Here is a 25,542-nt window from a genome sequence, read left to right as displayed (position 1 = left end):
TTACAGGTTGAAATTTTGATTTTATTTCAAAATGATAAATAAACTGAGGCATAGTTCTGACCAGGTACTATGTCTGCAGGGCTTTTGAAATTAAAGAAACAGTCCAGGAGGGCTCCAGTCAGACCCAGAATGACACCAACCACACTTGTGACTGGCAGAGATAACCTCTTTGATCTTCAGGAATTTTAAAAAGTTCTTCATCCTAATTTCTGAATATCATAAAAAGTAAAAAGTACTTTCATTTTATTTTTCCTTTGAAAATGTTTTTAGTGGCAAACAGGACTACTTGTTTTCCTTACTTCATTTTGATAAGCATAGTAGTTACATGTCAATTTACTTAAAATTAGAGAGGGAGACCCCAGAGACCTGAGTGGCACTTCTCATCCACTGAAGGCCCACATAAATAGGTACTCATGTTCATGTTATCACATCTACAAATAGCAATAAAATGATGTCTGTAAATCGGAAGTACAGCAGTAGCAGTTCATACATATTTGATATGCTTTCACACAAGGATTCAGTAAACAACAATAAATATAATTTCCCCTCTTCAAAACAAAAAATGGATTTATACAGAAAAAGGGTTAATTTACTTGGGGTTTATCAGCACACCATTTTTAATGTGCTTTGAAAGAATTAAAAACCATGAAACTGTATTCATTGAATACTGGTCCATAGTTACATTTTTTCTTTTAACCTGGCTTAAATACATACATCATGGCTTTCTATTAAAATCCTTAAATCTATGGGGATGTGTGGTGGATAAGACTATATTAAAAATTCTTCCTCATTAACAATTTCATTAAATTAAAAAAAAATCTGACATTTCCCTTAAATGTTAAGTTGAAGCCTGATCTACGCTGCCGTGTCCTGTGAAATGAACCTAATTTTCCGAGTGAATAGGAACGCCTGAGTGGCCATTTAGAGTGCTGCATTTTCCTTCCCTCATGATTCCTGCTGGGTCCTCTTCGCTGAGGCTTTTCCCTGAGTCATATATTTACTGGAAAGGCTACCTAGAGGAGGGGAAGAAACAAAACCCAATATAAATGAAACAAGCCTCACTTTATGACAAAAGCCATAAAATTACTTATTAATTAGTCACAAAAGCTTCATACTTGAATTGGTCACTTGTTTAGAATCAAGTAATAAGACTAGATATTAAAAAGTATATATGCAGATGACCGATTAAATATAAGCTTAGTCAAAATTCTTTCTGAATGCAGACAGGTTCCTAGAGTGATCTCATTTTAATACATTTACATATTCACTATTTCCACGCTGGTACAGAGCACCAGACAAACCTAAAGTTCTGCCTTGTGTAATTCAGTATCTTCATTTGCAACCAAACACAATAGATTTCAAAGAATTATCTGGCCAGAAATAATTATCTTAGATCATTACTCTGCAGATACAAAGCTGTGGATGGTAATCATTGTAGCAATAATTCATCGATATAAAAGGAAAAAAGGAAATTTATATTTGCAGGTGGAGGACATGAATGAGGATTACTGATTAAAACCAATACCACAGAATAGTTACTAAATTTTGTTCTGGAGTCTGAACAAATAGATCAATGAAAAAACTTAAGAAACCTGAGAAATTCTTGGTGATTATATGTAACAAAGTAATACATAATGAAGTTTGCATTTCAAACCAATGGGGCAAAGTATGAATTATTCAATAACTGTATTATGTCAAATAAGTAATTTTGGAGGCAAAGAAGGAAGGTAGTTTCCCTCCTCACACCATATCCTTCTTCTCTACCCATTTCCAAGTGAACTACAGAATTAAATGTAACTAAGAGAAAGTCAGAGCATAAGAAATAGTGAGTATTTAGGTACTCCTGGGGTAGGGTAAGAGTTTTCTAAGCACACTACCACACTTAATGAACTTGTAAGTCAACAGATAAAAGAATGAACACCAATAGACAACTAGGTAATGAAAAGGTAATATACAAAATAGGAAAAAAAATGGCATAAGTATATGAAAAAATTCAATATCGGGGTAATCAATGAAATGCAAATTAAAACTATCAATTTTTGGTTACCAAATTATTAGGAGGAAGAAGATCAGGAGGAGGTGGGTAGAAATTCTGCTAAAGAAATATTCATAAAAACCTTATAATTTAACAATGCAAAGAACTTAAAAGTCCCAAACTTACGATATGACCAAGTATATGAGGAACTATGCACATAATAGAATATTAGGTATACACAGAAGGATAACTAATAATATGAAAAAACAAGGTATAAAACTATATAAATAGTATTTTCAAAAAACTAAAAAACACCCCACTAATCATGTATTTGATGCCTTGTTTTCTTTCTCTGTAAAATGAGGACAATAATACCTGCCCCTCAAAGTTATTGTGAAGATTAGATGAATACATGTAAAGCAACTGGAATAGTACTTGGCACATAGAAAATGCTCAATAAATGTGAACTATTATTACATTAATGTAAAAAGACAGGAAAATGTTATCCCCAAAACCTAAATAGTAGTTGATGCTAGAATGGAGGGAGTTTAGATGGTTTTTATTTTCTTCATTTTACTTAACAATACTTTCTATATTTTCCATAGCAAACATAGTAAATACGCAAATAAAAACATGCTCTAAACACATACTTTTCAAAGCAGGACATCTAGATAATCAACTCACAACGAAAAATACCAGCCAGGGAATTCAGTAAGAAATTTCAGTCAGGAAGAAATGAAGTACTCTATTGTTCTACCACTGTATTATTTATGCCACAGAGCATCTATTAGTCTATAGGCATCCATCTTCGATACTGTGAACTGCACAAAGTACTGAGATTAGGTTTTTCAGCCAGGCACGGTGGCTCACAACTGTAATCCTAGCACTTTGGGAGGCCAAGGTGGGCAGACTGCCTGAGCTCAGTAGTTCAAGACCAGCCTGGGCAACATGGTGAAACCTCATCTCTACTAAAATACGAAAAAAAATTAGCTGGACATGGCAGCGGTGCACCAGTAGTCCCAGCTACTCAGGAGGCTGAGGCAGGAGAATTGCTTGAACCCAGGAATGGAGGTTGCAGTGAGCCAAGATCATGCCGTTGCACTCCAGCCTGGGCGACAGAGCAAGACTCCATCTCAAAAAAAAAAAAAGAGATTAGGCTTTTCACCAGAGGGAAAAATGCTCAGATCACTACCTCGTACTCTCTACACATATAAACTCTGGATGGATTAAAGGTCTAAATAGAAAAAACAAAGTTTTAAAGCTGTTAGAAGAAAATAGAGATGGATATCTTTATGACCTCAGGTTAGAGAAGAATTTCTTAAAGATGACCCTAAATTATGAACCAAATGATGATGAAAACGAATTATGGAAAACTAATAATTTGATTATCTCAAAATTAAAAACTTTGGAATGGCAAGACACACAAAAAGTTGAAACAGAAGATATACTGCAGGTAGACACTTGAAATTTATGCAATAATAAAAGACTAGTATTCAGAATAAATGAAGAACCTTTAAAAATTAATAAGGAAATGATAATTTAATGGGAGAATGGGCAAATGATTTGGACAGACAATTGACAGAAGAGGAACTCCAAATGGCCAATAAATACGTAAGAAGGGCCTGTAATCCCAGCACTTTGGGAGGCTGAGGTGGGCAGATCACTTGAGGTCAGGAATTCGAGGCCAGCCTGGCTAACATGGTGAAACCCTGTCTCTACTAAAAATATGAAAATTAGCCGGGTGTCATGGTAAGTGTGTAATTCCAGCTACTCAGGAGACAGGAGGCAGGAGAATCGCTGGAACCCGGAAGGCAGAGGTTGCGGTGAGCCGAGATCGTGCCATTGCACTCCAGCCTGTGCAACAAGAGCGAAACTCCATCTCAAAAAAAAAAAAAAAAAAAGAAAAAGTAAAAGGGCCCCTTGCATCACCAGTCATACAAATACACATGAGAACACCACCATAAGTAGTTCTCATCCATCATATTTGCAAAAATGAAAATTCTGGAAAAAAAAAATCAAGCATTTGAAAGGATATAAAGAAATGACCCACACACTGCTGGTGTGAGTTCTAATTATTTCAGCCAATACAAGGGTAATCTGATAGAATCTAACTAAAATGCACATAAGTAAGCTATGACCTAACGATTTGACCTGTAGATACACAAACCCTAAAGAATCTCTCGCACATGCTCAAGGGGACTTCTACAAGGATGTTCACTATAGCACTGTTTATAACAGCAGAATATTGAATACAACCTAAAACTGGGTAATAAATACATAGAATATTTTGTATTCACAGGGTGGAATACTGCAAAGAAAAAACCCCAATCTAAAAACAGCAACATATAAAAATTTTAAAACAGATGGGGTCTAGCTTGTTGCCCCGTCTGGAGTGCAGTGACTACTCACAGGTGCTATCATTGCATACTACAGTGTCAGATCTCCTGGGCTCAAGCCATTCTCCTGCCTCAGCCTCCTGAGTGGCTGAGACTGCATGCCCACGTCACCATCCCCGGTTCGTAGGACATTCTTCTTATATACCATGATATGCCATTTAAATTTAAAAATTCGCCAAGGAAAAACATATGGTAAGGAATACATATGGAAGAGTACAAAAAAATGAACCAGAAGGGGCTGGGCGCAGTGGCTCACACCTATAATCCCAGCTACTCGGGAGGCCGAGGCAGGAGAATCACTGGAAGCTAGGAGGTGCAGGTTGCAGTGAGCAGAGATCACACCACTACACTCCAGCCTAGGTGACAGAGGGATACTTTGTCTCAAAAAAAAAAAAAAAAAGGGTGGGGGGGGGGGGACTAGGATACTTAACCTCATAATAATGGATGTTTCTAGGGCTGAGAGGAACATGATAGAGGAAATGATCTTGGTGATGGTACTCAAGGCACTTCCACCTCAGTGACAGGTCTTTTATTTAAAAAAAAAAAAAAAAAAAAAAGATTGAGCCAGGCACGGCATGGTGGCTCATGCCTGTGAGCTACTTGGGAGGCTGAGGTGGGAGGATCACTTGAGCCCAGGAGTTCGAGGCTGCAGTGAGCTATGATTGTGCCACTGCACTCCTACCTGGGTGACAGAGTGAGACCCTTCTAAAAGAAAAAAAAAAAAAAATGGAAAAACAATGCCAATTCCCTAGAAGGTAACTTAGTTATTGTTATACTGCTACTTGCCCCTGTTTCTGTTTTTCCCAAAATGTTAAACCCTTTGGTAAGTACAGTACTAGTAGTTTTACTACTGGAGCATTTAAACATGTAATCTACTATATCCGAAAAATGTTCACTATACCTGAATATAAAATATTTGCATGTAAAAAAAACAAAAGTACTAGAAATAACACATGAATGAATTTTTATATAATATAGAGGAATAACATGACATTTATAAAATTTGGTATCATATGAAACCATGCAAAAGTTGGCTAGATCACATTATTAAAACAAATATTCATCTGTATGGCAAACACATATAAGTGAGGTTAAAAGAATAATAAACTGGGCCGGGTGGAGTGGCTCATGCCTGTAATCCCAGTACTTCTGGAAACTGAGGAGGGAGGATCATCCAAGCCCAAGAGTTTAAGACGAGCCTGGGCAACATGGTGAGACTCCATCACTACAAAAACATTTTAACAATCAGCTGAGTGTGATGTCACTAGTGTGTAGTCCCAGCTACTCAGGAGACTGAGGTAGGTGGATTGCTTGAGAGTTCAAGGCTGTAGGCAGCTGTAATTGAGCCACTGCCCTCCAGCCTGGGCAACAGTGAGAGCCTGTCAAGATTATCCAATACAAAAGCACAAAGACATAAATATAAAGAAAGATAGATGAAATCATGTAAAAAAAAAAAAAAGGTAAGTTCAATGGTAATAATAGGAATTCAAGCAGGTGTAAAAGGAAAAAAGGCTATCCCAATGATGTCGGGGTATGGGAAACAATGTCATTGACTCTCTGTGATTGTCAACAATCACAATTTGGGAATATTGGCATCACTGTCAAAATGTGTATACTTTTAAACCTATCATTCTTATGAGTGGGAATTTATCCTGATGAAATAACAATATGTGAATATTGTGAATATTCACTAGACAAATATGTGAATATTCATTAGAGTGTTTTATGTAAACGGTGCTCTTTCAACCTGGGTCCATGGGTTCCTGAGCCTACCTGACAGGGCATGTGGCTTGACCTCGGCTCCCTGCAGCCTCCACCTCCTGGGTTCAGGTGATTCTCCTGCCCTCAGCCTCCCGAGCAGGTGGAATTATAGGTGCACACCAGCACATCTGACTAAATCTGCACTTTTAGTAGAGATAGGCTTTCACCATGTTGGCCAGGCTGGTCTTGAACTCCCAACCTCAGGTGATCTGCCTGCCTTGGCATCCCAAAGTGCTAGGATTACAGGTGTGAGCCATGGCGCCCAGCCGCAAGGATAGTTTTGAGAGAGTCAATTTCCAGCTCTTCAACTTCCATATATACTCTTTCTTAAAAATTATATGCCTGTGAATGCCTTTGTGGTCAAGACTTAGGCTGGTTTTCAGGAATCACTCCACCTATCCTTTCTAACTCCCCTTTCACAATTATTCACCTACTTTACAAAAGAAAGGTGTATCTCCTAACCAGTCAAATCATACTGTGTTGTATTGCCACGAGGCAAAAAAAACAAAAAAACAAAAAAACCCCCAAAAAACCCAGAGAAGAGGAGAAGCAAACAAAATGCTGGTATCTGTGGTAAATGTAAATGCCTCTAATTAAAATCCAAATTTTTAGCTTTCATAAAATTACACTGATAGTGGATGATCATTACAAACAATTTTTGATGATACATCACTGTGATTTTTGGTCATGTAATTAAGAAGGAATCAAAATAATTGAGTGGCACTATTGTAATGTATCTTCTATTCCCAAACTCTTAAAGTATTTCTATTATTTTTAATTTGTCATCATAAAGAATATTGGGGTTTTTCCATTTTTAACAACTATAAAAACAAAAAAATTAGGGAGAGAAAAGGAACAGCTTCATTCATGCAGTGAATAATATTGACCCAAAGATACATGAATGTATAGGGAAAAAAATCTCATCTTTCTCATAAATAAAAGTCGTTTTCAGTAAGTAAACATAAAAAGTAATTTTTAATTAAAATTTGTAACATTTGTTTTGATCAATTATATATTCTATTAATTGTGAAAACTCAATGTAGAAAACATTTTCATCCTTTGAGATTTAATAAAAAGCTTAAAAATTTAATTTGTAGAAAATAGACAGGGTCTAGCTTGTCGCCCCTGTCATTTTTGTTGCAGATAAGCATGATAAGCTACTCAATAAAATATCTGAAAATGTGTAATAAAAGTATATCATCTCAGGGAGAAGTTCAAACAAACAAAATATATCATCTTATGCTGAAATTCTATAGAAGTACAACAAAGGAATTTGAGGAGGAAAGGGAAATGATATGTAATTTTTGCCTGTTAAAGAAGAGCTGAGCTGTATATAAATGATGGTGGGTATGAAAAAGCAATAATATTTATACTTCATTTGATACATTTAAGGCTGATTTAAAAGTTTTATTTTAAAATGTCAATATTTACAGACACCCTCCCCCAAGAAATTACATGCTTTGCAACTACAATGAAAGATTTAGATATCAACTTTAAAAATGTACAAGGAAATATATGGACTTCCAATATTGTGGGGAAGAATATGCAAGCACAAGCTGTGAAGACACTTGATATATCAAATATGTGAAAACAGCCGGTCCATTAATAAGACATGATTAAACAATGGTATAGTAATACATCAGAATATCCAGAAAAGGATATCAACAAGAACGATCTATATTCACTGACAGTGAGCTCTCCCCATACTATTTTAAAAAGTATTTCTATTATTTTAAACTTATTTTCATAAAGATCACTGGTTTTTGTTTTTTAAAATAAGCAGGCTTTAAAATTCTGGTCAATGATAAACGCTGTAAAAGAATACATCACCATGAGAGCAAAAAAACACCCACCAATCTCTTCCAGCAACTCCAATTTCTCAGATTCCTAGCCATAAGATTAAAATGGAATAAATAAAAAGACAGAGGTAGTTGTTTTTTTTTGTTTGTTTGTTTTTGGTAATTTTCTTTACCAAAAAAAGGGTAGGAAGATTAAGGAATAGAAAAAAACATTAGTTTTCTGAGATTCTCATACTGAATAAACTGTCATATATAAACCAGAGTAATTAATGTAAGCATAAAAGTCAGTTTATCACTGTGGTACCACAATCTCTACATACTTTTGTTAAAAATTTCCATTATTTATTTGTCCTCCAAGTTAGAAGAGATAAATTACAGCAAGTGTTTGCTAACCACAGTAACAAAGGGCAGTGATAATTTATTGAGTGATGAGATGTGTCGATGCTGTGTTAAGTGCTTTATCTACATGAAGGTAATCCTTACAATCGTCCTGTGAGGTGTTAGCACCAATTTACCAAAAAGGAAACTGAGGCACAGAGAGGTTGCATAACTTGACAGAGGTCATATAACTAGTAAATGGTTGGGCTGGATTTCAAACTCAAGTGTCTCACTCTAAAACTCATGTTCTTGACCATTCTCCTGCTTTGTCTTTTTATTCCTTCCAAATAAGTTCACCTCTAATCAATAAAACCTACTGTATATCTAAGGCATTGTGTGTGGGGGGATGGGGCAGAGGGAGGTAACAACAAAGAGCAAGGACATTCATGGGATTTTCTATCTACTATGATCTCCTTTGGGAGGAAAGAACTATATGCAGCCTAGAGGAAAAGATGGGGGTAGGTATCAGGAGAGGAAAGAGAACTTGACTGAGTGCCTGCTCTGGGTGGTACTTTAATCTTCTTAGCACCCTATGAGATAAATGGTGTTAACACCAATTTTATAGATGACACATCTGGAGCTCAGAGAAACCACATCTCTTGCCTAAGGTCAATACACCATATATGAGAGTAGGGGGGCTGTCCGTATCAACATGCTGTCTTGAGAAACTACCAGTGGGCCAAAGACATACTTAGTACTACAGAAAGGAAGAGCTGTGGGGAAATTAACACTACTTACAGGTGAGATACAGTTCACATTTATAACAACATAAATAATTTGGATACACATATCACAGATAAACTAGACAGTTATATCATCTGTCATATACTTACTTGGAAGAGTCCAATTTATTGGATAGGACAGATTTTAACCACCTATAAATGCTTTCTTTTGTCTGGTATAAAGTAACATAATTTTTTCTGGTATAAGTAACATAATTATTGCAATACATTTTTCCTGTAGTAAATTTAAGTTAATACTTTTTTTCCAGTTGCTCAAAAGATTTATAAATACGTAAGTTTTTTACTCAGAAGATAATTACAGAAATCATAACTTATTGTCAATGCCATTTCTAGGTATATGCCCAGCATCTATATTTCTCTCTCAATTGAACAATGCTGGCACTGGAAGACTTAGTGATACCCTGAAGGAATAATAACATCAATGCAATCACCACCACGAACCTTTTCTCCGCTGTCACTACATGCAGGCGCCGTTCTAAGTACTTTTACATGGATTTCTCAACATCCCTGTCAGGTATTATTATTACCCCCTTTTTACACATGAGGAAACTGAGGTATATGGAGGATAAGGCAGTCTCTCAGAATCACAAAGCTAGAAATTACACCCATGTAATTGTAAACACTATGCTACATTATTCTCAGCAAAATGAACACCATGGCTATGCAAGAACTCGTGTTTTTTTTTCTTTTTCCCTAAATAAAGTGTTTAGAAAGTGTCTGCTCAAGGCTGAAGCTTATGGCCAGATGTGGTGGCTCATATCTATCATTTTAGTATTTTGGGATGCCAAGGTGGGAGGATCACATGAGGCCAGGAGTTCAAGACCAGTCTGGGCAACATGGTGAGACCCCATCTCTATAAATGGGGAGGCTGAGGTGGGTAGGTTTCTAAGTAGCTACCCTGTCTCCACACAGCAGCCATAATGAGCTTTTTAAAACAGGATTCAGATAATATCACTCCTTGGCTCAAAACCCTAAAATACTCTCTCATTTCACTTAAAGGGGGAAAAAACCCAACAAAAACAGTCACTACCACTGCTGAAGGCGCTTCATAATCCAGATCTATTCACCCTCTGACTTCACCTCCACCTCCACCACTCACTCAGCCTCCTGCCTGCTCCACTCCGTTTTTTTTTTTTTTTCAAATTTCTTCTCTCTCTCAAGTTTCCAATCCTGTTCCACTCCTGCCACACTGCCTCAGTGATGCTGTAGGACAACACCCGTTTCCATATCTGAGTTTACCAGTCTAACACCAAGCTCCCCGGACTGGCTCCTCTGTTTCATTTGATTCTTTGCTTAAATGTTACTTTAGCAGAGAGGTTGCCTCCTTAGCCAACCATTCTCTTTCCCTTTTCTTGTTTTGTTATTTCTTCCTAGCATCTGCCACCACATGACATATTATCTCTGTATCTCTTTATTGTCTACCCTCTTCTGAGAAGGATGCAGAGTAAATGAGAGAAGGGGCTTTGCTTGTTCACCGCCGTATCTTCAGTGTTGAGGCCGGTGTCCTGAGCTTAGAAAGGGAGGGAGCGGCTGGATAACTATTTGTTGAAAGAATGAATAAATGAAGTAGCTGAGAGGTAACAGTGGAGTTCAGGCTAAGCTTATTTTTTTTCTTTACTTTGTGTGTGGCAAATACTCTCCAGGAGGAGAAAACACTGCAGGCAAGACAGCAGCAACAAAAAGCACGGGACTGGAACAAATAATTGAAGACTCTGGTTGCCACTCATGGGTGGTATAAATACCACTTGGAATTTACAAAACACACAGGCCCATGCTTACCCACTGAAGAATGAGCTTTAGGAAATAAAGGTAGAGGATGGGCAACCGTATGTTTTAAAGTTCCCCCAAGTCATTCTGATGTCCAATCCCTGTTTAAAGCATGTATTCAGAGAAAGAATCTCAAAAGGCATGTGGTAAAGTATGCAGTAAATAAAATAACACACATTTGTTTTCTTTAAAACCCACATACCTGACTGGGGACTCAAAAATATTGTTGTTTTTTGTTTCTTTTTGTCTTCATGTAAAAGCACTGCCTAAAAAATGAAATAGACTGGTTTACAAAATTGAAAGGAAGAGCATCTGAAACAGCCTTAAAACCGAAACCATATCCAAGGAGAGCTGAAATAAGGCATGTGGGTGGCAGAATTTTGCAAGTTAACTGAAAAGCGAGACCATATGCAGGAGTTCTGAAACAAGGCCCTGCCATCCGGTGCCCAGCAAGCCTCACCACGCACCACACCCACAGACAGAAAGAGTGCTGCAGGTCAGCCACAGGAAGGAGGGCCTGGGCTGCCAGCATGGTGGCAAGGACCTGGCACAGAGCTGAGAGCACTCAGGGAGCATCTCCTGAGTGAACAGATGACAGACACGCCGCCTCCTCGGTTTGAGCTAGGTTTACCTGAACAAATGGACCAGTTGGTTTCAATGGTACAGGTGAGGGGGATCCAAACATACAATCTGATTTAGACATTCCTAAAAAAGAAATTAGCACTTTTTGTCCCTACTTTAAATTGAAAGCAATAGCCCTGTTTTCAAATTTTCACAGAGAGACTGTCTGTTGGTGTGACAGAAGCTCCACTCAGTATATTGTGTGGACAAAGGAGCAATATATCTGAAGAAACAAGAGAGAGCAGCATAAGTTTTAGACAGGAAGAAGCAACTGATTATTTCTTAACTGCCACCAAGGGAAATTTCCTATATCTATCTCCATGCCTCCACTGTCATTTCACGTTTAAAATATGACTACTAACTTTAATGTGTCAAGACTGCATTCGAAAGGGACCACATTTCCAGATAAGTGCTCTTCCTTATGCTTGATAATCCCCCTGCCACCCAGATTCCCCCCTCTTTTTGAGTTGCTGCTGTCCCCCATAGGCTGCCAAAATCACTGTTCTAACTGTTGTGAGAGCTTCCCTAGTAAACAACTTAAAACTTGCTGCTAGCGAGAAAAAAGAAATTCATCAAAGCTGGGGCAAATTCTCCACTTTGTTGTACCAAAGAGGAAGACTGTAATAATGTTTCAGTCATGAGTAATCAATACAGGCTTCCAGTCATTTTGGGAATAATTCTGGGAATACTATTTAAAACTTATCTATACTATTTACAGTTTCCTTACCCATAAAACTGCAGATATTAACGCATTTAATGAAGCTGTTGTAAAAATTAAATGAAATTATCCATGTAAAGTACTTAAATAGTGCCTAACTCATCATGAATGCTCAATGAACGTTAGCAACTATTATTGTAATTTCTTTTACATACATTCTCCTCTTAAAACAACACAAGAAAATCACTTTATTCTGGTATATGTCCCATGTGAGCAGCTAAAGCTGTATCTTTCATAAACATTTAAACCCTACTCTAAAAATAATAGATAAAAAATTTTAAATATTTTTCTTTTCATATAAAGCTCCTTTAAAAAAGAATGGGTATGATCTAAAAATCTCCTGTCTCAAAAAAAGATACACTATATTGCTGAATATGATAAAATAAAATAGAAGAGAGGTATTCTTGTTCCAAGAACTATACACATGGAGTATTTTAAGGAAACTGTAAAGCAGCTGACATTTTATGCTGTCCACAAACATATATATACAACTGAGGATAGCGACAGGATTGACTACTTAAATAGAAAAAAATTACTTCCCAAGATTTCTTTTCTATGCTCATCAAATTTCATCACTTGCACAGTTCTGAGAAGTGAGAAGGTAAATTGTTTTGTAAATCATTACTTATTATACACACACAAGGTACCCTTATAGTTAGTAGTCTGCTTAAAAGGTGCCCACAATAGACATTTCACCCATTTAGCAAAAATGGCCAATTTGTATTTAACAACTCAAAGCGGCCAGATTTGGGGATGGTGTTGTACTAATGATGGCTAATAGATATTTTCTTCATCATAAGAATAATCATGTTCACTTGTAGAAAATCAAAATGACAAAATCTACAGAAAGAAATCTTCTGTAATTCCTCACTGCAGATATACCCACTGCTAACTATGCAGCCTATTTCTTTCTGTTCCCTTTTCTATGCATGTGCCTGTGTGTGGCTCACCTGTGCACAGAGCATGGTGTCCTGAGATAACTCTAGCTACCGCCACCCCTGTGATTTGATTTCACAAGTACATATACCAAGTAGCAAAGCTCAAGTTGCAGCTTCTTTTCTGGTCACTGAGGCTACATTTGCAGGTACCAGGGATGGCTACACTTTCACCTCACTGATAATCTTAGAAAAGTTCACCAAATGACTCTCATAAGACTCTAAGTAAAGCCAGGAATAAGATATATGGAGGATCAACATTAAAGGAGGGGGAAGGGATTTTACTTTCTTGAAAACAAGATCTTTTTTGAGTAAATATATTGATAAAGAAAGATAACTAAAATAGTAAAGAGCTCTAAAAAGGAGATTTCCCTTGAGATGTTAGAGCAAACATCAAGGTGTGATAGGTGTCCATACCTGAAGAGCCTTTAAACTGTGGGCATTCCTTTTTAATGTGCCCTTCTCTTCCACAAATAAAACAACGCTTTTCTCTTAAGTCTTTGTCATCCTGTCTCTTCCATTTTTCCACTGGTGGTCTGAGGATCTTCTCCCTCCCCAGGTCAGCAGCTGCCCGCACTGGCTTGGCTTTCTGAGGTGTGCACTGTATGGGCTTATCTTCTTTTGTTGACACCTCCCTTTCTGTGTATTTGTTGTGAATTTCTTTGTCCTCTTTGCTTCTTTTTTCCTTGTTCTCAGGGTATCTTTGGTTCAGGGCATCTTCCTGATCTCGCCGCCGTCTCACTCTGTAGAAGACATCATATTAGTACCAAAAATCTAAACAGAAGCCTAACAAAATATTAAGGCAATTCCCAAAATATTAAGGCAATTCTAGATTTAAGAGATAACCAGGAATAGAAAGTTTAAAAGGAAAAGCAAGAACCTAAATGAAAATCCATCTTCTCTATTAAGATGTTCCCTCAGGGTTTAAGGGTGCAGTTTTTCTTTTTCATTTTCAAAGTTGCTCTAGTGCTGTAAAACCAATAACTGCAATTAGTGGCACTCCTTGGTTGAATGCCTACTTTGACACTGATGTAATGAAAGGCAAATCATACTTGGAGTGATTTCTTGAATGGCTTTTCTGGCACATTAGCATTCTTTCTTTACTAGGCACTGGAAATTTTAGATGTGAAGGCTTAAATTCACAAAGGAACAATGGTTATAAGATTTATAAGATTCATATTCTCAAAACGTCAAAATCATTTCTCCCTTGTCCTAATAATCACCGATTTTTGAGTAATGAAGAAAAGGACTGAAAAAAAGGGCTTCTCAAATTCCAGATGGTAACCTAATTTGAGCACCATGTTTCAAAATATTACTGTACAGTTAAAAACAACACCACTACACCATTACTGTATAGTTAAAAACACCATTACTGTTACCACTATATTACTGTACAGTTAAAAACACCATTACTGTATACCACTACACCATTTACTGTACAGTTAAAAACACCATTACTGTACAGTTAAAAACACCATTACTGTTACCACTATATTACTGTACAGTTAAAAACACCATTACTGTACACCACTACACCATTTACTGTACAGTCAAAAACACCATTACTGTACAGTTAAAAACACCATTACTGTATAGTTAAAAACACCATTACTGTTACCACTATATTACTGTACAGTTAAAAACACCATTACTATACAGTTAACAACACCATTACTGTTACCACTACATTACTGTACAGTTAAAAACACCATTACTATACAGTTAACAACACCATTACTGTTACCACTACATTACTGTACAGTTAAAAACACCATTACTGTACACCACTACACCATTTACTGTACAGTTAAAAACACCATTACTGTACACCACACCATTTACTGTACAGTTAAAAACACCATTACTATACAGTTAACAACACCATTACTGTTACCACTACATTACTGTACAGTTAAAAACACCATTACTGTACAGTTAAAAACACCACCAAAACAACGTGTCCCAGGCAAGAAAGCAAAAACATGTTTCTCTTCCCTTCCCATAAACGCCACCAGAAGAAAGCATGGTGACTAAACTGCGTGGCTTACCTACTCACAACAATTATTAAGGGTTAAGTGGAATACAAACAAAGAGTGTTAAAATCCAGTGAACTGTTTGTGAATATAAATCCCAACGTGCTGAACAGGTACTGTACATTAGAAACGTCACTGAGCTCCTGAAGGAGCTCCCTTGACTGTTCACTGACTGAAATGATTCTGAACTTCTCACTACTGTAAAAAGAAATTTTGTTTCCTCTTTTCACCATGTTGGCAAGGCTGGTCTTGAACTCCTAGCCTCAAGTGATCCGCCCACCTTGGCCTCCCAAAGTGCTGGGATTACAGGTGTGAGCTACTACACCTGGCTTTTTTTTTTTTTTGAGACAGAATCTCGCTCTGTTGCCCAGGCTGGAGTGCAATGGTGTGATCTCGGCTCACTGCAATCTCTGCCTCCTGGGGTTCAAGCGATTCTCCAGCCTCAGCCTCCCGAGTAGCTGGGATTACAGGCACCCACCACCATGCCTGGCTAATTTTTAGTAGAGATGGGTTACCATGTTGGTCAGGCTGGTCTTAAACTCCTGACCTCAGGTGATCCACTTGCCTCGGCCTCCCAAAGCGCTGGGATTACAGGCGTGAACCACTGCACCTGGCCTAAAGTCACGTTTTAAATCACTTCATTTCATTAAAAAATAAAATAAAAAACTTAAATGTATCTGAAAACTGCTGGATTTCACACAAGTGTATTTTCTTTGTTATAATAGTACCTCATTTAAAAATTGGGACATTAAGAAAATAAAAACACAACCACCCCTTTTGAACATTTACTTACTTTCTCCTCATAGGACAGTCTTTCATAAAGTGTCCGATTTTCCCACAAATTCGACAACATCTATCATTTGGGGCCAGCTCTCCTTCAGTTAACACATCTGGATCAAAAAAGTATTCCTAGAAGAACATAAATATATAAAAGTCTGAACTATTCATGTGAGATTGGAACACAAAACTAACCAGATATTAAACAGTCATCTTACAATTCAATGTTGATATAACATTACTTTTAATAAATATTATTTATACTGCTTAATTCCAAACAAAATCTAAAACCATCGAGGTCTAACTCAGGATAGTTTTAACTAAATCCATTTTTGTTTATTTCTTTTAGTCATGCAGAGCACTCATGAGCCGGAACCCTAAAGGTTTAAGCACACTTCTAAAGAAGCAGATTACACATCCCTGTGAGTCAGTTTTCCCAGGATGTGGGAGGGAGTTGAGGCCAGGTACAAAGGCTTTGTCTCCTGATCACATGAAAAGGCTAAAACCTAAAGAATTGAGAAACATGATTTGCATTACACAGATCATATTGAAGAAAAGAAAAAAAAAAAAAACTATGTGTTGCTACTTCGCTTCGTTGTGGCTACCGAACGAAAAATAACAGAACAAAGGAAAGATAATGGTCTAGCCTGTAGCCTCTTTGTACTAAAATTAAGGTGGAGGCCAGCAACATGAGCATCCCCAGGGAGCTCGCTGGAAAAGCAGTCTTGAGCCTGATCTTAGACTTGCTGAATCAGAATCCGCACTTTAACAAAATCCTCAGGTGATTTGTTCTAACAAGTTTCAGAAGCACTGGTGTAGAAGCCACATCAATATCTAGCAAAAACCAGATGTACAGATGTAATCAAACACTGAATGTGCCTATAAAACAAAACACTTACGCTAAATTTTAAATGTCTTCCCTGGGAGGAGAGAGGGAATAGGGGGTTGTTGGTCAAAGGGTACAAAGTTTCAGATACACAGGAGGAATAAGTTTTGAGATCTGTTGCACAGCAGGGTGACTATAGTCAATAACAATGCATATTTCAAGATAATTAAGAGTAAATCTCAAATGTCTCCCCACAAAAAATGGTGAGGTGATATATGTTAATTAACTTGAATTCATCATTCCATATACATGTATCAAATCATCACGTTGTACTCCCTAAATTATATGTCAATTAAAAATAACATTAAAAAGTCTTTATAAGGAAATTAATGCAGAAAAACCTAACATTATTCTTAACAAGGCCATCTAGTCCCTAGCCATTTTTCTCTCACTGAAGTTATTTTTTTGACACAATTCTGCTTTGTTTTCAATAAATGTGGTTCCTTAAAAACTCGAGTATCAAGTTATATGAGAAGAGATACCTGTCTGCTACAGGAAGCACTGTTATCCCCCTAGTCCCAGCAGAAGATTTACTACTTTTTGCAAGCAGATTGGAAAATCTAGATTCTAGATATGTACAAACTGGGCTTGGCCAAGGCCAGCATCCAGCCAAATGCTGGCGGAACAGCAATGCATCTATGAAGGCTAGCACAGATAACCAGGAAAAAAAAAAAGGTATCAAAGAGGAAAACAAGAATGGAACAACCTTAAATCCATCTTCTCTATCAGGAAGCTACCTCGGGCGTTAGAATGTAGCTTTACTTCCTTTCTGTTTTCGAAGTTGCTCTAGAGCTGGTACATGTCTCCCTGGTGCCATGTTACAAGGAAAAGCAGCAGCAGCAAAATTAATAATTTTTCCACCCAAACTCCAATTCTTGCTATTTCTCTCTATTCTGATGGCCTTTACCCAGGGATGTTTAAGAAAAGGGGGGGCTCTGGGAATTATTCTGTACTATAGTTATTTGTTTTGGCTAGACTCACCGACTTTCTAAATATTTAAGTTACTACTGAAGTGATGTGTACATATTAGGCACCCTTTTTTTTTTTTTTTTTTTGGTATTTCCAACAGACACTTACCATTTTTGAAGGGTAGTCCTTTGGAAATCCCTTGACAGGAATACCAAATACTCTTCTACCATTGATAAAAGCCTTCATTATAAAATTTGTCACTAAAAAGAAGAGTCAGAACTCAATGAGATGGGTTAAAAGGAAAAGAGATTGTATTACAAATGACAAACTACCTGGGCCTGGTGGCGCCCGTTATTCTAGCACTCTGGGAGGCTGGGGTAGGAGGATCACTTGAGCCCAGGAGTTTGAGACTAGCCTGGCCAACAAAAGCAAGACCCTGTCTCTATTATAAAAGTAAATAAATAAGTAAAATAAAAAATAAAATGACAAATGAAGTAACTTACTTTTTCTTGATAACCCAGCTCCAAGATTATGATTCAAATCAAAGGGATCTAGGCAAAAAAATTTAAGAGCAAATAAGGTAATCAAATAGAAAATGCCACCATTCATGCAATAAGTGAAGTTCATAAAACAAGACAAGGATATCATCTACTTTGCTTATCATTAATAAGTTTTAAATTCACATCATAGAAAAGTGCAAAAAAAAGTTTTAAATGACACCTGTTAAATGAGCTTAAAAGTTATAATAAAGCTAAGCAATACTTATTCCTAAACATAAGGCAAGTTTTTCCACTACAGTGTTCATCAGAATAGAGGGTACTGCTTTACATTTAAATCATTATAAAGCTCTTTATGTTACGATTGGCTGCCTATTTTTGAACAAAATACTGTTTGCAGAAGACACATTAGCCTGATATTACTTAATGACACTAGTTTTGGATGTATATAGAAGTTATAAATACATTTAAAACATTTTAGCACTAAACGTTCCCACTATGTAACAAGTTTCTTAAAGATCACTTTAGAAAATAATTCATCATGGAGATTACAAAACACACTTATAAGATAAAACACACAGAAATATACATCTGTCCCAGTGGCATGCCATTGGCTACCTGGATCTCGGGATACAATTTCCAGTAAAAGCTTAATACAGACTCTCATTTGATCTTATATGTCTGCATCTCAAACATCTTACATAGCTGTAGATATGATGTGTTTTGGAATATTGTTTGTTAAATAACCCAGGAAATGGTAGGAATGATGAAGCTAATGTCAAAGATGTATGAGAGGTCTGAATAAACTGTCTCATGAAATAAATGGGGTTAAAAGCACTATTTCTAAACCCAAATACTGTTTTATAAGTGATCTAAAATAATATACACCCATAATGATTCATAATTTAGACATTATGTGTAGATCTCTAACTTCTATTTTTTACATCCCTAAAACAATATTCAAGAAGGCAAAGAGAAAAAAGTGATGACCTTTTTTCGGGAATCCTCTTACTGAGAAAATGAAGGACTGCATGGATATAGTATACACAAGAGAAGTAAAAAGAGGCATCTTCCACTAGCCAGTTACGCTGCTAGTGAACAGTAACATGTGTACCATATTGAGATTGAGACTAAGTTTATCGAAGTATAGGACCCTTCCTTCAGCTTAACCCTGCAATAATCACTTTTAAGAGAAGGTTACCTTCATCAGTTTGGTCATTCTTTCTTCAAGTGATTTTTATATGTGCATGTGTATTTTTGGTTATTTGCTTGGTGTAGTGGAGATACTACAGTATTAGTTACTGTGCAGTTAAAGAAACTACTACTGGTTGGGTGCTGTGGCTCACGCCTGTAATCCCAGCACTTTGGGAGGTTGAGGTGGGCTAATCACCTGAGGTCAAGAGTTCGAGACCAGCCTGGCCAACATGGTGAAACACTGTCTCTACTAAAAATACAAAACTTAGCCAGGCGTGGTGGCGTGTGCCTGTAGTCCCAGCTACTCTAGAGGCTGATGACAGGAGAACCCAGGAATGTGAACCCAGGAGGCGAAGGGTGCAGTGACCTGAGATCCTGCCATTACACTCCAGCCTGGGCGACACAGTGAGACTCCGTCCCCCACAAAAACAAAAGCAAATGACTACTATCACCACTGAAATGCCTCATTTCTAAAATAGCTGGTTATATGATTATGAATAAAGTCTTCTTTTTAGTTTAGCCTATTACTAACAGCTTGTCTGAAAGTAATGTAAAAATTAGAGGCAAAAGATAATAACCTTCAAAACTTAAAAAAGAATACATTAATAGGCTGGGTGCAGTGGCTCACACCTGTAATCCCAGCACTTTGGGAGGCGGAACTGGGCGGATCACCTGAGGTCAGGAGTTTGAAACTAGCCTAGCCAACATGGTGAAACCCCGTCTCTACTAAAAATACAAAAAAATTAGCCAGGCGTGGTGGCGCATGCCTGTAATCCCAGCTACTTGGGAGGCTGAGGCATGAATCACTTGAACTGGGGAGGTGGAGGTTGCAATGAGCCAAGACCGCGCCATTGTACTCCAGCCTGGAAGACAGAGCGAAACTGTCTTAAGAAAAAAAAAGGAATACCTTAATAAGTGACAGATGATAAGAACTGCAGTGATAACGAAAAGGAGTAAGTCAAAAGTTCTATGTGTTTGACACATGAGATTTTAAAAAATCAAAACTGTATTTGTAACCCATGGTGATCTGAATTTCATTTTACAAAAGTTCATTGTATTTTAATACTGCCAGTATGCAGAAATAATAATAAAACCACAACTTAGAATAGTCCATATTATTTATGTGATACAAATATATTTAAAAATTTAAAAATCTCATTAAAATTAAAAAAAAATATTTCTTAGGTCATTTCTCAACTAAGGCATTTAAATTCCATTTTGTCTCAAAATAAGAATCCCACAAATTGGAAATAAACAATCAACTATTAGCATCAACGGCTCCAATAGATCACTACCTTTAACAGAAAAAGAAAAAGCGGCCAGGCGCAGTGGCTCACGCCTGTAATCCCAGCACTTTGGGAGGTGGAGGTGGGTGATCACCTGAGGTCAGGAGTTCGAGACCAGCCTGGCCAACATGGTGAAACCCCGTCTCTACTAGAAGTACAACAATTTAGCTGGTTGTGGTGGCAGGCACCTGTAACCCCAACTACTCAGGTGGCTAAGGCAGGAGAATTCCTTGAACCTGGGAGGTGGAGGTTGCAGTGAGCTGAGATAGCGCTACTGCACTCCAGCCTGGGCAACAAGAGTGAAATTCCATCTCAAAAAATAAAAAAATAGAAAAAGAAAAGGCTTCCATATGGTTAAAATAAATGTCAAAATTTATATACAATTACTTATAGGTGAACTCCATCAATAGTGAATGAAGATCTTGAAAATTCACTTAGTGGCACTCTTCAAACCCCCGAACAGGAAGGTTGTAAAAGTCCCACTTTCTTGAAGCTGCCTTATCACTACTGCTGCCTTATTCTTCAGTATGTTATGTGTCCAACAATAGTAAAAAATTTGTCACGGTGAAATGGCTTCAGTCATTTAAAAACAAATCTTTAGGCTGGAAAGAGACAAGTTGGCCTGGTATGGACAATGAGACTGGGGCACTGCACACCCCAAGCAGCTGGAAGAGCTCTGCAAGGAGGAAGAACAATGTCCTTATAGTTCAAGCTCTATAGTCTATTCAGCTTCAAGTTTACTTGTATTCGTACCTTCAATAACAATGTATTTTGAAGTCCACTGTTTCTTAAAAGTTGTAAGCAGACTTTTTCTCCTGATGCTAATAACATGTTCTTTAAAATCAAATTCCTCCGTGTAGAAACGAAGAAGGCCCAACCATAACTGCCCAACAGATTCGGTGTTTTTTCCACATTCTGGCCAATAGGCAGGCTAGAAATAGGAGGAAACAAGGGACACCATGGTCTTTAGTGAAGTGTTAATATCAATATTCATTTGTATCTTAGGGAGTAAATTTGGATTTATTTCTAATTAACTAGAGCTCAATTATACAACTTTTAATCTTTACTCTACGACTTGGAGATAGACGAGCTCAGAGTTTTCAGTGTCAAGTTTCAGAACACGTTAGTCGGAGGATCCAGAAATAGATTCTAAGAGCCTTGGTGATACGTAGGTTATTAGACCTCTTTAGTTCAGTGAAAGTCTTTCTAAACTCTGGGTACAAAAACCATAGAACAAATATTCATTCACTTGGAATAAAGTTACTTAACCACTTGGAATTATTAGGCATTAAAGAAATACTAGATATAATCCCTAGAAATTCACTTGGCTTAGTAAAAATATTTTCACGTCAAAGAAAACATCGGTAAACACTATTTTTTTTTACTATCATAAGATAAATAAATACAACAAGCAATAAAATAGTTGTTGGCCATCTACACTGTAGTATAGCTAATTTTTAGTCAAAGATATAGGAAAATCTTTACTCTTAAAATACGTACCAGTTCATCTATTTGATCAAAAAAATAAATATTCCAGCCATCAACAAATATTTCAGGTTTCTTTTCACCTTTGTATATCTGAAATTAATTTTTAAACTATTAGTATGGATTACAAACTTAATGCATTGATACAAAAACTTCTAGGAAAATAGGTAAAAAATTAACTACAGAACCACAGAATTTTAGAGGAGGAGAAAGGCTCAGAGATCACCCAGTTTTCCAGAGAAGAAATACAATTTCATTCACTAATACCTCTTGAAGGACAGGAATGACTGGTGGATTCCTCTGCTGGAGAAAATATAGCACCATAAGAGTATATGCATATGATGATAAGCTGCCTCTAGATGCATCACCAATATCACACATCTAGACGGAAGGAAAACAAAAAAGGAAAACAAAGAACAAAGGAAAAGTCTATTTTCTGCTAACTTTGCATCCATTCTATTATCACTAAAAGTAAAGTGCATATGTTGAGGACTAATACAAAAATCACATTTTCAAAGGCAAAACCAATCCAACCTAGCAAAGCAGTGGACAGTTGGCTACAGGCAAGTTCAGGTCATAGCAAAAAATTCCTAACAAAATTGTAGCTTTCTTCATAGGGTCTCCCAAATAGCTACACGATGCATTTCACATGATTATAGTTCATTAAAAAATAGATTTATGTTTTCAACAGTGTTTAAAGATGCAATGAAATTTCCTGATAAGTCACAATAGGAAGCATACTCACCTTTGTAAATACTTTCATGGTATAGCACAAATACTTCACTCTGGGATCAATGGCGGAATAAGCAGATAAAAGCCTTGTGTTATGAAGGGCCTGTTAAAAGGAAATAACACTATAAGACTAACAATGAAGTGTAAAGGGTTTTTTTGTGTGTTTTTTTGTGGTGGTTGTTTTAAATAATGGAGATGGGATCTCACTATGTTGCCCAGGCTGGTGATGAACTCCTGGGCTCAAGTGATCCTCCCCTATCAGCCTCCCAAAGTGCTGGGATTATAAGCATGAGCCACCAGGCGAGCCTAGATGAAAAGATTTTAAGCTGGAATATTCTAAATAGGTTTACAGTGTGATTTATTTTAGGAAGAAGACATTTCAACTGAAATTAACCTTTTTTTTTTTTCCTAAAGACAATCTTCATTAACTTACTAGACAATAATAAAGAATTATAAGTAACATCTGACCTCATGGCTTTTGTACGTCCTTGGTCTGAACATCTAGAAGATAAGGGCTGGCGAATAAACAATCAGTTCCCTTTCAGTAGACATAAGATCTCTCTGCAAAAACACCCACAAAGGGTCAGAGATGTCCTATAAATCCCTGAAACATATCTGAATTATCTTTGAATTCTCAGCCTCAGAACACTGCCAGGTTCACAGCAAGTAAGCATAACAACTCTTGAATTGACTAAGATGAAATGAATGTCTTCTTTAACTTGAGGTTTCTGCAAGGTGAGACATTTGTTCCCTTTATCTCTTTAAACAAAAAGCCTGAAAAAAACCTTACCAATGTGTTATACAAACTGATATCTACTTCCAGACCACTTCTCAAATGGAAGAACTTCACAATTGGCACCTTTGCTGTTGTAATAGGTAAGATGTTTCTCAGACCTAAGTTGGGAAATAAAATGTTATCATTAAATACAGCAGCTGGAGATATAAGTCACTCTTATGTTAATGTTTCAATATTAAATGGTGTAAACCTAACTTTGCCTGTTTCATTGCATTCATTAGGACTCATCAAAGAATTCCATTATTAACAAACATCTGGGAAGATTAGTCTGGCAAAGTTTACATCTATTAAACACACTGATACTAGAACTACAAGACTCAGTCACTCCCCTCTGGGAACTTACTGGATCGTATATACACACATGTGTGCATGTGTGTACATGCATGTGTATACGGCTGTCAGTCAGACAAATACCAAAACAGAGGATACTACTACAGAGTCTGAACTATGTGGTTCCCACCTATTTTCTCCATGTGACTATACCTAATTTGGAGAAAAGCCTAAGGGACAATCATCCTCCAAACAAGTTGCTCACCTTAAAGCTAGAAGTTATGAAGTTAATAGGAATTAATTTCAATAGGAGAGAGGAAACTGCCTGAGCTAAGCTTTGAAAAACAGAGAAAAACCAGCAAAAATAGTGGCAGTTGAGGGAATTTACCAGGCAAGGCAAACTGTACACAAAAAGCGTAGATGCCTGAAATAGAAAGGTATGTTCAGGGAAGTTCCAGAGAATTGTATAGGTTACAGAATGAACATGAGGGAATGGAATATGAGGCATAGGAGATGGTGGAGAAACTGGGAAGGGCCCAACTACAGAACATACACATTTTACTAAGAATTATCCTTAGAATCAAAGAGGAGCCGATGAACTGGTCTAAGCTGGGAGGAATCACTGACCACATCTAGTCAGACAATACCCCTGGCAGTGGACGGACTGGAGGCACCAGGAATAGAGGCAGGGTGACCACTTATGAAAAATAACTGGGTGTGAACTTTCATGGTGGCATGGGAATACACAGCAGAAGCAAGGCATGTTTGAGAGCATCTGTAACTGTGTGGGGAGCAAGAGCTAATAAGAGAGGATCAGGGCTTTAAGAGTAAGTGCTACCACTTCCTGAGCACCTAATGTGTGATAGGGATATGTAAGACTCCTTTACAAACATTACATCCTTAGGTTTATCACCCTCATCTGTAAGATGAGGAAACAGAGACCCAGAAAGATTCACAAGCTTAGGAATATGCAGCTGGTAAATTGTGGAGCTGGAATTGAAATCTAGGTAAGATTGACTCCCAACTTACACTGCACTTAGTGTGGGTCAGGCTAATTATCATTTCACCCGTTTTGTTGATTCCAAGGATGCCAATATCAACAACCATGAAAGAGGATTCAGAAGGAAGGGCAGATTAACGGAGTTGGTTGCTGCTGAAGGGAAGCAGTAAAGCGAAAGACAAGCTCATTCTGAGATGTCAGAGTTTGAGTTTCTACTGAGAGAGCTAAGTGGTGGTTTCTAGAAAGCAGATACATAGTAATCATATCATAGAACACAGGACAAAATAAGTAGGTAGAAGACATTTCAGGAAAGAATCTGTGTGGCAGACAGAGGAAATGAAACAATCTGATGGGGAAAGGGGGCAAGGAAGCTCATTTTGCTGAATACTTAGAATATGCTAGGCTTTGCACTTTAACGTATTATCGTTCTTAAACTCAAATGCCATAGAATTGTTATTTCCACTTTAGAGATGAGGAACTGAGTGCTTGTTATGAAGCTGAGTGACTTTCGGGGATTGCACAGCCAGCAAGGGGGAGATGGAATTTAAAACCAGAGTCTGATTCCAGAACCTCCACCTAGTATT

The 25,542-nt window shown here is 37.3% G+C and overlaps 1 protein-coding gene across 6 annotated transcripts in view; it reads right to left on the bottom strand.

The window, feature by feature from the left end:
* Positions 1–25,542, bottom strand: part of TUT7 (terminal uridylyl transferase 7) — a 65,469-nt gene continuing 39,927 nt past the window's right edge. For 3 of the 6 annotated variants that reach the window (XM_007969659.3, XM_007969658.3, XM_007969660.3), the window contains exons 18-29: positions 23,683–23,786; positions 22,906–22,995; positions 22,428–22,541; positions 22,176–22,253; positions 21,429–21,606; positions 18,202–18,249; positions 17,867–17,958; positions 15,920–16,035; positions 13,511–13,836; positions 11,451–11,524; positions 11,022–11,085; positions 1–1,013 (exon numbers count right to left, since the gene is read on the bottom strand). In XM_007969659.3, the coding sequence (XP_007967850.3) occupies positions 946–1,013; positions 11,022–11,085; positions 11,451–11,524; positions 13,511–13,836; positions 15,920–16,035; positions 17,867–17,958; positions 18,202–18,249; positions 21,429–21,606; positions 22,176–22,253; positions 22,428–22,541; positions 22,906–22,995; positions 23,683–23,786 (1,352 nt within the window). In that variant the 3' untranslated portion in view covers positions 1–945. The remainder of the gene's footprint in view (positions 1,014–11,021; positions 11,086–11,450; positions 11,525–13,510; positions 13,837–15,919; positions 16,036–17,866; positions 17,959–18,201; positions 18,250–21,428; positions 21,607–22,175; positions 22,254–22,427; positions 22,542–22,905; positions 22,996–23,682; positions 23,787–25,542) is intronic. The other 3 variants (XM_007969663.3, XM_007969662.3, XM_073021457.1) reach the window with 2 other exon arrangements.

Source organism: Chlorocebus sabaeus, chromosome 12, assembly GCF_047675955.1.
Source record: "Chlorocebus sabaeus isolate Y175 chromosome 12, mChlSab1.0.hap1, whole genome shotgun sequence".
Taxonomy (NCBI): Eukaryota; Metazoa; Chordata; class Mammalia; order Primates; family Cercopithecidae; genus Chlorocebus; species Chlorocebus sabaeus.
This window is presented reverse-complemented; position numbering and strand designations above follow the sequence as displayed.